Source organism: Anabrus simplex, chromosome 2 (genome assembly GCF_040414725.1).
Source record: "Anabrus simplex isolate iqAnaSimp1 chromosome 2, ASM4041472v1, whole genome shotgun sequence".
Taxonomy (NCBI): domain Eukaryota; kingdom Metazoa; phylum Arthropoda; class Insecta; order Orthoptera; family Tettigoniidae; genus Anabrus; species Anabrus simplex.
Window position 1 is genome coordinate 827,812,097 of NC_090266.1, and position 12,211 is coordinate 827,824,307.

The 12,211-nt window shown below is 39.8% G+C and overlaps 1 protein-coding gene across 2 annotated transcripts in view; it reads right to left on the bottom strand.

The window, feature by feature from the left end:
* The window catches only part of LOC136864489 (transmembrane protein 120 homolog), a 182,452-nt gene that overhangs the window by 63,969 nt on the left and 106,272 nt on the right, over positions 1-12,211 (bottom strand). For both annotated transcript variants that reach the window (XM_067141525.2, XM_067141526.2), the window contains 2 exons: positions 975-1,192; positions 265-488 (listed from right to left, as the gene is read on the bottom strand). In XM_067141525.2, the coding sequence (XP_066997626.2) occupies positions 265-488; positions 975-1,192 (442 nt within the window). The remainder of the gene's footprint in view (positions 1-264; positions 489-974; positions 1,193-12,211) is intronic.

The window sequence follows — 12,211 nt, forward strand, 5'->3', positions numbered from 1 at the left end:
GAGGGCAAGAGAGCAAGAGGAAGACCTAGAACAAGGTGGGTTGAATCCGTGAAGAGCAGCATAAGAAGACAAAATTTAGATTGGGACAAGATCATGGAATAGGAATGGTGGAAGGAAAGAAGAAGATGGAGAACTGCCATAAATACCCCGAGGTGGCAGAAGCTGGATAAGGGGAAACGAAGATGATGAGGAGGTACTGCAAAATATTTTAAGAGTAAACAAGCTGTTCTAAGTATACAAATCAAAACCTTAGTGAAAACTCACCTGCCAAGTAGCTTCAGTCATAAAGCTGAGACGATATAGGACATAGAAATTGTATGCCTGGAAAGCATATCCAAAATATAGAAAGGGCACTAAGAAACTAAGGCCCTTCCACATCCAACTATGGAAGCCTTCAATAGTTATATCCATATCATGCCGTTCTCCCAAGGCTTTCAAGCGGTACAAAACACCACGCTGGTACCAAAACTGCAGTGACTGAACCACACCTAAATCAAGAGAATACATTTTAAATATGAGCCAAATTAACATAAGAATGGAAATTTAAATACATTTAGGAAATTCCAAGGAAATATGGAGTTATACTGGGGAGGAAAAAGAATTAAAAATACTCCACACAGATGCAAATGAAATACAATTTATGTTGAAAGAAAGGATCAAGTAGATAGATTGTAGTCAGTGGAACTGTGTTATTAAGTTTAAGCCTTTGCATATGGCGAGAAATATAGCGACTTTCAAAAATTTGTAGGTTTTAAATGTACTTAACTCAGCAAGTAATTTGATTGGAAAACCCAGTTAAATAGGTAAACAAAACATTCATTCCCCCCACCACCACCTCGAAAATAAACATGGATGAAGAAGCTGCCAGAATGAGGAACAATTAATAAACATGAAACTTCGGTAACTAAGATACTTCATTAACCTGTAACTGTGATGTTCCAAATTAGCCAGTTAATAGGGTGCACAATACTTACTTATATAGGCACAGAAGATCATGAACTGAGTCCTGAACTCATACCAAGGTTTAGTAGTGGGCCAAATGAGCAATACAGCAGCAGCTATTGCTGATATGAAGTGGTGTGCTCTCCACCATCCTTTTATTCTGGAACCATTTACTTTCAGAATACTTTCACGAATTGTCAAGGTAGAGTAGAACCAGACTAAAAGAAACATCAATGCTAGTTCCAATATTCTGTAAGAAATGCACAAAATGAACTTAGAAAAATTACACAATTCAGGATAATTTAGAGAAAGAAAGAAAGAAAGAAAGAAAGAAAGAAAGAAAACAAAACATACAGAAGTTACTTGCAAATTACTCTAAGATATGTAAGCTTATAAGTACTGCTTTTAACCCTGTGGGTCCCAAAAGTACAAAAAATAAAAATAAATGCAATTTATGTCCTTAAAAGTTTTAAATACCATTCCAAGAAGTATGGAGTTATACCGGAGAGAAAAAGGAATTAAAAATAATCCACACACATGCAAATTAAATACAATTTCTGTTGAAAGAAAGGTTCAAGTAGATAGACTGTAGTTAGTGGAACAGTGTTATCAGATGTAAGAAAGAGTACTTGTCATTGGTACCAAGCCTTCACATATGGCGAGAAATTCCGTGGCTCTCAAAAATTTGTACGTTTTGAATGTACTTAATTCAGCAACTAATTTGATTAGAAAACAGAGTTTCATCGCCATAAGAACTATCTGTGTTGGTAAGATGTAAAGCCCCTAACAAAAAAAACAAAAAACAGTTAAATAGGTAAGCAAAAAATTAAGCCTTGTTAATAATCCCATAATAAATCTGCATCCACACATGTAGAAGGTACAAAACAACGTTGAAAACTAAGAATAAAACTAAACTGAATACTGAAAAATTCAATTACTTGGTGGCTACCATACCACATTCTAAAGCAAATTATGAAGAATGCCAGCCAGCTCTGCCCCTGGTAGTTACATTCCAACCAGTAATATGATAATTTGACGACATACTGAAAAGTATACACAATACTTACGAGATTACAGAATGATCCTTGTATTAATATTGCTTGTTCTATTCAGATGTATGCAAGATGCTGTTCACTCATACTGGTGGGTTTGGATATTCCATTTGGTATCAGCTCCATGTACTTGAAAAACATTCATCGTAAGTATACTCGGCTGATAACAAAATACAGAGATGCCAACTATTACGATTCAATCGTAATAATTACGAATTACCCATCATAATTACGCCTTTACGAATCACACACCACACATTACGATTCTCTGTTGATTTTATTTTTAAGTGCCTGAAGTGTTCAAAAGGATGCACAAGGAATGCCATTACAGCTTGAATTCTCAGAATATTATTTTTGGATTTCTCAGTAAACATTTATACCCCTTTCCTGTCCCTTGTTTGAGAATATTTCGAGTTTTCACGCGCCGAACGCAGTGTGTGCTTTCTGTACCGGAAATATAGGCACCTGTGAAGTGGTATATCTTGCGGAACTGTTGCCTTTGTTCGTCACATGATCAGATCAGAGTTTTTTGTCTTTGTTTTGGCAGCAAAGTGGTGACAAACTCTGTTTAATTGTGAATACTGTGTGCGTGACTGTTGAAGTATTTCTTGCGATTTTCGTAGCCAAATTTACATATATTGCTCTTCTAGGATATATGCTAATCGTGTGTTATGAAATGCGAAAGGTTTGAAATAATGAAGCAATTTCTACTGCAGGAAAATACGTGTGATTACGTTACCATGACTAGTGACATTAGTAATAAATGAAAAATTGTTCAAAAATTTAGGGAGGAATACTCGAAAGAATGGCCTTGTTTACTGCGTTCCTCAAAATCTCATTCACACGTGTTTTTTAGTGTGTGTAGCCGCGATTTTTCAGATGCACATGATGAGGAAGAACAAGACAATTCTGTGCTAATATGAACTCCGAACTGTTAAAAGCAGGTCACCAGTGTACGTTTACCAAACAGGAACAACAAGCTGCTAAGGGAGCAACTAAAGCACTCAACAAAAGAAATGATCCTTCAACCTTCACTTAGATATCTACTGCAGATCACCTCTTACTTTAGCAGGTTAGAATCCTACACTCTTCATATGCCAGTCATTGAATATGTTACATTTGGTTGAATTTTATGTTAATTGATTTTCAATTATATGTAAGTTAGTAAGATCTTGGGGGAGAAAAAAAATCTACGGCAGCCCCCCCCTCCCCCGCGTGCCCTAACGGTTGCATTACGAATTGCCTCCTCAAAAGTTGGCATCTCTGCAAAATAGGATATCCAAATGCTTTAATGTAAATAAACAAGAGTAGAAGCTAGTAAATTTCAATGTAACATATTTTAATAGAACACACTAGGGTTACTACTGGCTTGCAAAGACTGAAAGACTGGTCACGATAAAGCATACAGACATTCTCCCCCCCCCCCCCCCGCCTTGAAAACGAACATGGACGAAGTAGCTGACAGAATCAGGAACAATTAATAAATGTGAAACTTCGGTAACTAAGATACTTCATTAACCTGTAATTGTGAGTATTTTCAATATGCAACAATTCTAAGTATCCATTTTTCTCATGGTACTCTGAAGTACCCTCAGTCCACTAGTGGCCGGGAACACAATCTAGCAGTTGAAATTTTAAGTACCGTCAGTCCTCTAGTCACCCCTTACATTTAAGTACATCAAAAATGCTGAAGGACAAAAACTTTTACTAACAATATTCTCAAAATGAATGGGAATCAATACCAGTGGTATAAAATCTGCAAATCATTGTAAAATGAACATAATAATAATAATAATAATAATAATAATAATAATAATAATAATAATAATAATAATAATAATGTTATTGGCTTTACGTCCCACTAACTACTCTTTTACGGTTTTCGGAGACGCCGAAGTGCCGGAATTTGGTCCCGCAGGAGTTTGTTTACTTGCCAGTAAATCTACCGACACAAGGCTGACGTATTTGAGCACCTTCAAATACCACCGGACTGAGCTAGGATCAAACCTACCATGTTGGTGTCAGAAGGCCAGCGCCTCAACCGTCTCAGTCACTCAGACCGGCAAATGAACATAATAAAGAAGTAAAATGAAAGCAATCAATCTGTCTGGCAAAAATGCCAAATGGAAATGTTCAAAGTGTTCTACGTGTCTACTTGGTGGTATTCCACAAAGCAGTTCTTCTACTCGTTGACACACACACCTCGTTGACACCTTGTAGTGGCTGCATTGAGAATGTGGACGTGACTGGACCTACTTCATTCTGCACACCTTATATCATCCACAAACTTCCACAAATTTAGGCCAATGAATACCCCTGTTTTCCATTCTGACATATTTTGGGACAGAGTGCTCCATCTTCTTTCTCTTTGCAGACAAGGATGGAGGTGACCCAAGTGTGGTCAAGGAATTCCTCCTGTTTTGGGGGCTTTTCACTGACAAAAGTCCTTTTGCCACCATCCTTCGAAACTGGAGGACTGTTGTCTTACCGAACATTTCACAGTAAATTACGTAGGTATTTACACACGTGAAGAAATCCCCAGAAGAGCCTCGGCCACCATTTCTTCGACTTCCTGTCAACATCTCACAGGGTTCTAAAATGGTCAGTACCGGGCGAGTTGGCCGTGCGCGTAGAGGCGCGCGGCTGTGAGCTTGCATCCGGGAGATAGTAGGTTCGAATCCCACTATCGGCAGCCCTGAAAATGGTTTTCCGTGGTTTCCCATTTTCACACCAGGCAAATGCTGGGGCTGTACCTTAATTAAGGCCACGGCCGCTTCCTTCCAATTCCTAGGCCTTTCCTATCCCATCATCGCCATAAGACCTATCTGTGTCGGTGCGACGTAAAGCCCCTAGCAAAAAGAAAGGTCAGCAAGGTCAACTCCTCCCATACACAGATTGTAGTCATATACAACTACGAAGCATACTGCACTCTGTTTGGATCCATCTATCTGAATTTGTTGCACATAAATTTGTTCTGACCCATGGTAATTGGATGCAAAATGTACAGGTTTGTTGTCTTGCCACTTTAAAAGTCCAATCCAGTATTTGAAAATCTGTAATCATGCTCTCTTCTTATCAGGCTCTTCTCAGTTTTAGATTTTTGGACAACCCTGTCTGTCAGATCTTTCTGAGCCACATGCCAAGGTCTTTTATAGTTTCAGCCTTTCTAAAAGTCAAAGACAGGTAAAATATTTGTCAAAAAATACAATTTTCTTCTTGCCCCACAGATGTTTTGTCAGAGACAAAACCACCCTCTCACCTAACCTGTGCTCTACAAACTCTGCTTCAAGATACCCAACTCTTCCCCTGATAGATTTGAAATGCAAGAATGAATCCCTTCTGGTCAGCTAAACACCAAAGTTTGTAAGCCTGCCTGATAGGCTTGGCAGGGTGGTACTCTTTTAGACAACTGTGTCCTTTGAATAGCACAACAGAATAGTCCACACCTACCTCCCGAGTCCATTCATATACAGATTGAAACTTCTTATTACTAAGAAAGGTCTTACTTTGTGTAGCTTATCCGACTTCTCTATCGACACTGCACTGTTATCATTCACATGAATATATGACATGATCTCTTGAAATCTTGTACTCGTCATTGTATCCGTAACTAAATCCACACCAAGGTCTCTAGCTGATGACCAAAATTTTTTGTAAGATGGTAACCTGTGGTAACCCATCGTAAAATTAAGACTAATAAAAGCTAAGACCTCACCATCATCATTTCTTCTGTCTAGACCACGTGTTTTACTCAGTCTTTTCATCACTATTGCAATCATTCACATCAGATAATGCTCCATTATCTGTTATACCAGCCAGTAAATCGCAAATACCATCCACTGACCTTATGTTTACTCATGATGTATTGTTATACAATTCATGCGTAATTAACAAAACACAAAACCACAGCCTGCAACAATCACATCTGATAACATAAACCATGGTTACCAAAGAGAACAAAAAGCATGGAATGCCTATAGTTCTGTCGGTACTTAGAAGTACCTACATTTCAAAGAATAAAAGCCTGTTCAAGTGACTACAGCATGCTGACTGTTTAACTGTATACTTTACAATGTCTCACACAATAATATGAAAAATAATTACATATTTATGGCTTCCATTAACTAAAGGGAAAGAAATGTCAGTGCTTGGATACAGGATAAAAGTTTGAGTAACTCATGCTAATTCAGTGCTTCTCTCTGGTGTCATTGTTATGAATCACACCACCAAAGATACTCTAATGTCTTCTGTAGGTACTGGAGAGTAGCCACAGAACACAACACAACTGTCCTTGCTTACTATAGTTTTACATAGGACTAAATATCAGCCAGTACTTGAAAGTACCGGCAGGACACAAAGGGTTAAAACTGGACGAGAAGTTTAGGGTGATGATATCACATAAACCATCCACTGAATATACTAAATGAAAGCCAAAATTACTACACTTTAAAGAGGAAATTCTAATATTAATTTCAGGCAGCAAAAGTAAAGAAAAGTATAGTACTCTCACTATGAGGTGACTTCCATATAATTCAGCCACCAGCCAACTTCTGCTCCCCTGACCATGCAAAACATACCAGCAGTTAGTTTCTTCTGAAATTGTACATAATGTTGTGTCTAACGGTTGCTTGTGTATTAAGTAATTGATTGAAAAATTAAGCATTCAGTTGAAGAGCAAATGTGTTTACTGGATTGTTACTTGAGAAAGATAGCTATACAGGGTGGCCACGAAGAGGGGGTAATCCCTCTTATAACCAATAGAAACCCCTAAACCTAGTTAAATAAGTTGTACACCATTTCTAAGAGAGGTTTCCTTGGGAATATATGACATTATGAGTCCAAAGCAGCAGTCTGTGCACCATCATTTTCATGGCAAAGGATAATACGGCGCCAAGTTCTGTGCGACATTCTTCGGAGCATTGATGATGCGACTTTGGTGAAAGCTTGTCTTGACAGCATCTTTCAGTTCACCCGTGGTACTGTATCGGTTTTGTGAAACGAAATGCTTTATGAATACCCATTGCGCATTATCACATGTGATATGGTCTGGGCTTCGTGGTGGCCAGGCAAGTGGAGCCGGCAGCACAGGAGAACCACGACCTATCTATTGCCCTGGAAGAACTTCATTAAGATATTCGCGCACTGCGATGGCAAAATGGGCAGAAGTGTTTGTTTTGGAGGAGGCTCTCGTTGAAATCGTGCCCGAAAGTCAGTACGAACATGTGCTATTGCCTTCCCCGTTTGCCCTCTCTCATGCACAAACCGACTTGCAATAAGACGTTCAGTACTGTAACTGTCGTATCGGCCATCGTTTAGTACACACAATCTAAAACATAGAACAAAACAAAAGTACATTAACATTTATAAGGGGGTAACGGAACTTTGTTGCTACCCTGTAGAATATGCGTTTAGAGATTTGCTTCTAAACATCCTCACTATCATTCCTACAAAATCTACAGTTTTGAAATTGACCAGAAAGTGGTGTTAGGTTCAGCTTGTGATGTACAAAGGAAGCGAAAAAAGACATGTTTCAACTGAAGTTAAACCCTGGGCACGGTCAGAAGCAAGTCCCAGAAAATGACTTTATAGTCTACCACAAACATATCCACGGGGGTAGGCCCACAAAGTGAATGGACTGCTGAAATTTCTACCATATAAAGTAATTATTATGTTTGTTGTTTAAAGGGACTTAACAGCTAGGTCATCAGGCCCTAATGGTAAGAGGTGAACGAAACAAAAAATCTAAAATGAATAATGATGCAAAAATGATAGTGAAACAAAAACTATCAGCAAATACAATTCACAAAGCCTGAATTACTGGGATGATGCATTATTATCTAAAGGGATCCAAAATCCAGGTTGCCAGTCCCTCATAATGGTACTAATCACAGGGGGGCAGAACCATGGTGTTCCTTCTATAGTAGTACTAATCACAGGTAAAGTAGACTCATAGTGTTTCTCTCTCTCTTTGTATTTGCTTCACGTCACACCGACACAGATAGGTCTTATGGCGATGATGGGATAGGAAAGGCCTAGGAAGCAGCAGTGGCCTTAATTAAGGTACAGTTTGCCTGGTGTGAAAATGGGAAACCACAGAAAACAATCCTCAGGGCTGCAGACAGTGGGGATCAAACTATCTCCCGGATGCAAGCTCACAGCTGCGCACTCCTAACTACATGGCCAACTCGCCTGGTGGCATTTCTCTGGTGGTACTAGTCGCATAAAATGTAGACCTATAATATGTCGCGCACAATGGAATCACTCACAGGTAACACAAACCCATGTTATTTTGTACGTAAGGGTACTACTGACAAGCAACACAGACCTATGGTGCGCCGCACATAGTGGGACTAATCACTGGTGCCGGAATTCTCGTGGTGTCCCTCACTAAGTGGAACTATTAACAGGCAACGTATACTCATGGTGTTGCTCACATAGTAAAGATGGTTGGATATAGTGTAGACAGTATGGTTGGATATGGTTGGCAATGTAGACCCAGGGTGTATGACATTATGGTAACAACAACATGTATTAAAAACCCATGGTATTCATCACATAATGGAACTACCCTTAGGTATTGCATACTCATGGTTTTCGCACATAGTGGTACTTACCATGAGTGCCAGCCAAGCCTGTGGTTTTCCTTACATAATGGTACTAATCGCAGACAATGTACACTCATGGCGTTTCTTGCAAAGTGGCACTACTCACAGGTAGCGCAGATCTATTCTGAACCCAGGGGAACCAACACATTCCAGCAAAGCGTTACGGCACATGGATATTAGTTTGCGCAGCCGAATACCCGCTCTCCTGCTTCAGTGGAATACACACAATCGTAGACCCTACTAACCACGGAACTGAGGTGTTCCTCGCATGGAGGTACTAACTGCAAGTAACGTCGACCCACGGTGTTCCTCACGTAAGGGTACTAGGCACAAGTAGTTTCATTGCTCTAATGTCATCATCCCTTGGTCACCCCTTTTTTGACAGGCAGGGGATACCGCGGGTGTATTCTTTGTCTGCGTCCCCAACCTACAGTGGGTCATATACAGCAAGGTTTGTGCAGGAACTTCAGACTGATTTTGCTGCAAGAACAAGGTTTTGTAATTCATTTCGTGGAAGTGTTTACAACTGAAATTTGGATCCACAGCTAATATTCATGTCTGGTGAACCATGGTTCCATCTTTCTGGACACAAATTCTCAAAATGTGCAGTTGTGAATTTTTGCCTTACATCGCACGACACAGGTCTTATGGCGATGATGGGAAAGGAAAGTGAAGGAAGTGGGAGGAAGCAGCCGTGACCTCAATTAAGGTACAGCCCGAGCATTTGCCTGGTGTGAAAATGGGAAATCACGTGAAAACATCTTCGGGGCTGCCGAGAGTGGGGTTCAAACTCCCCATCTCCCAAATGCAAGCTCACAGTTGCGTGCCCCTAATCACATGGCCAACTCGCTTGGTGGACATGTTCTCCACAAAGTCTTGAAGGTTAGCTTTTTCACCCTGACAGAATGGTGCAATTCATCCCACCACCATGTTTGCTTATCGAAGAATTTCCTCCTGGACTTTGTCTTCCCCAAAATGTTGGAGGGTGCCCGGTGTATATGGTTCACATCATCTTCCCATTGTTCTTCCACAGTCCGTTTGGCCTCACTGTGAAATTGGATAATGCAGGTTTCAGGTTGTTTTTATGCAAATTTATTTTCCACAATCAGATTCGTTCAGGTCCTGTTCTGGAAGACATGGTCTGTTTCTTCTTGCTCATTTGTAGTTATAATACAAGCAAGCAATGTTGGGGCAATGCTGTCATATGGAATCACTTCGGTTGTTACTATCTTCAGTTCTTTACGCCTAACTAGTAGTAAATCCGAGTTGCATGGCCACCAGTGGTGTACGTCGCTAATTTTTTTTTTTAAAGAATGTACTGGCCACAGCCAGGTCTTGGGACTCTGCGCAGTCTAGTATGTGACATCCATCATCTCGCACATCAAGTCCTGACCTCTGTGACATCGTACATATCCATCTTTCTGAGCCCCAATGAGGACATTCAAATCTCCTCCAATAAAGGTATTATTATTATTATTATTATTACTGTCAGTAAAAGCAGTTTCAGTATTTTTCGTGCACAAAAGTAATTGTTTATACTTTTTGGACAACACATTGTACTAATACATCAAAGGATGTGTATTTCTCATCCGATTGTGAAGTATTGCTGGGAGTATGAGTGGAAGATTTTTGTTATTGATAGGTTTTATTTGTAGTATGTTATTTACGTAAACTAATGATGATGATGATGATTGCCACCAACCTTTCTTCATCAATGACTGGTTGCTTATGTACCTTAGTGTGCACCTCTTGGAAACGTGTGTTCTGCTACCTTCAGTATATAATTAAACATTGACTCTAGACATGCTTAAATATTCATAAAATCTATCCAGGTACATTTTAAGCTCCTGATAGAATAAACAGAATTCTCCCTCTTCGGTTTATTCCTCAGCGACTGGATGAATGCTATATTTTCTTCTCGTACTGGGAAGTAACCATCGCCATACTGCATTACTTGCAGATAAATCACTATTAGATCCTTTAGTGTACTGTGAAAGCAACTCGCTTACTGACTAAATATTGTCAACTCAATGTATAAAATGGCCGAAAGTGTGGTGAGGAGAAATGCTGAAGTATTTTGTGCTGAGGCAAGGTGCATGGTGAGATGCCCAACGAGATGAACAACTCCAACATGTTTTTGGCCTTAGAGTATGTTACTCCCCCAGTTCGATGTTTCATATGCTTGTCACGACCACATGTCGTGACTCGCCCCTTTCATATCTCAGAGCCAGACTCGAGCGAGTCTCAAATCTGCGACCTCCGAGAATGAGAGATCGGGAGTAATGGTTTAAAACCTAAGCAAATGTATAACAGTAAGAAGTTACAGTGCTTCGAATATTTAAATGAGTGATAATTTTATTCGAGGGTAGATCTCAAATACTAAAAAGGATTTAATTCAATACAATTTAACATAACACAAAATTTAGTGGAAGCAAGTCCTGTGTGTGTGTGTGTGTGTGTGCGTGTGTGCACGCGCGCAACATTCTGAAATATCTGACAAACACAATAGGAAACCTTGAAGGGTAGTTTGAGAAGCCAGTGGAAAGAAGTGTCACGTAGGCCACGCAGTGATTTTGACGCGTCAGAAAAATACTTTGTTCTAGAGTGTTCCACATCACTCCCCCATTGGTTTAGTGGGAGGAACACGCGAGCCAATCAGGTCGAGACACAACAGAACTCTGTGGTTGTAGGGAATGACGTCCGGGAAGGCACCAGAAAAATTTGAGAATGTAGCGAATAAAGATATAAGGTGGAGTTTGGGAAGCGTTCTGGGAGAACTAGTCCAGCTCGCATGACTTATGCATTGTGGCAGTAAGCCAGAGAGACTGAGAGAACGTCCCTAACGGTTAGAGAGGTTCATGACATGGCAGTGTGTCCTGAGAAGGTGCCAAACTCGACTTTGTGGATCTGCACTTTCCTTCGACTAGATTTCAGAATGTCCAAGACGGCTACGGCATCGCAGAGAGAGGAATCAAGAGAGAAGGCAGAAGAGAGAAGAAAGAAGATCCTGAAACAGAAGCTAAGTATTCACCATGTTTCATAGACATATTTCAATTGTAAATTAGCTTGTCTAGAGAGAATTTGAGAGGACAGAGACTTGATAAGACCTCTCTCACATATGAAGTATTGTATACAATTGCAAAGTGCAGTTTTGATTCAATTATGTAAAAGTAAGCGTCTGTAAATTTTTTTTTTAATAATACAGGTAAAAGGAGTTGATGGTACATTGAAATCATACCCTTCGTGTAAGCTCCTGAAAATCGAACCCAAGTTCCCAGCCTGTCCAGTCCTAGGATCATGACATGCTCTCCACATCACTGCACTGTAGTCTTGAATGTTAATTTCGTTATACCCGGTAGACAGGTAAAATGAGGTACGATAAATGATTAAAAGTATGTAATATTTTTAGAATAGTCTAAAGTCACATAGTGGGAACAATATTAGTGTTCAGAATTGTTTGCAGGATGTTCTTTTAGTGCATTAATACCATAAAGGATGCTAGCAGAGAAATATCAACCTCAGCGAAACAAAATAAATATTCAACTGGTATAATTCGTAAATGCATAGCCATGGAAGTAAATTCATAATTATCACAACTGTTGGCATTCCTGC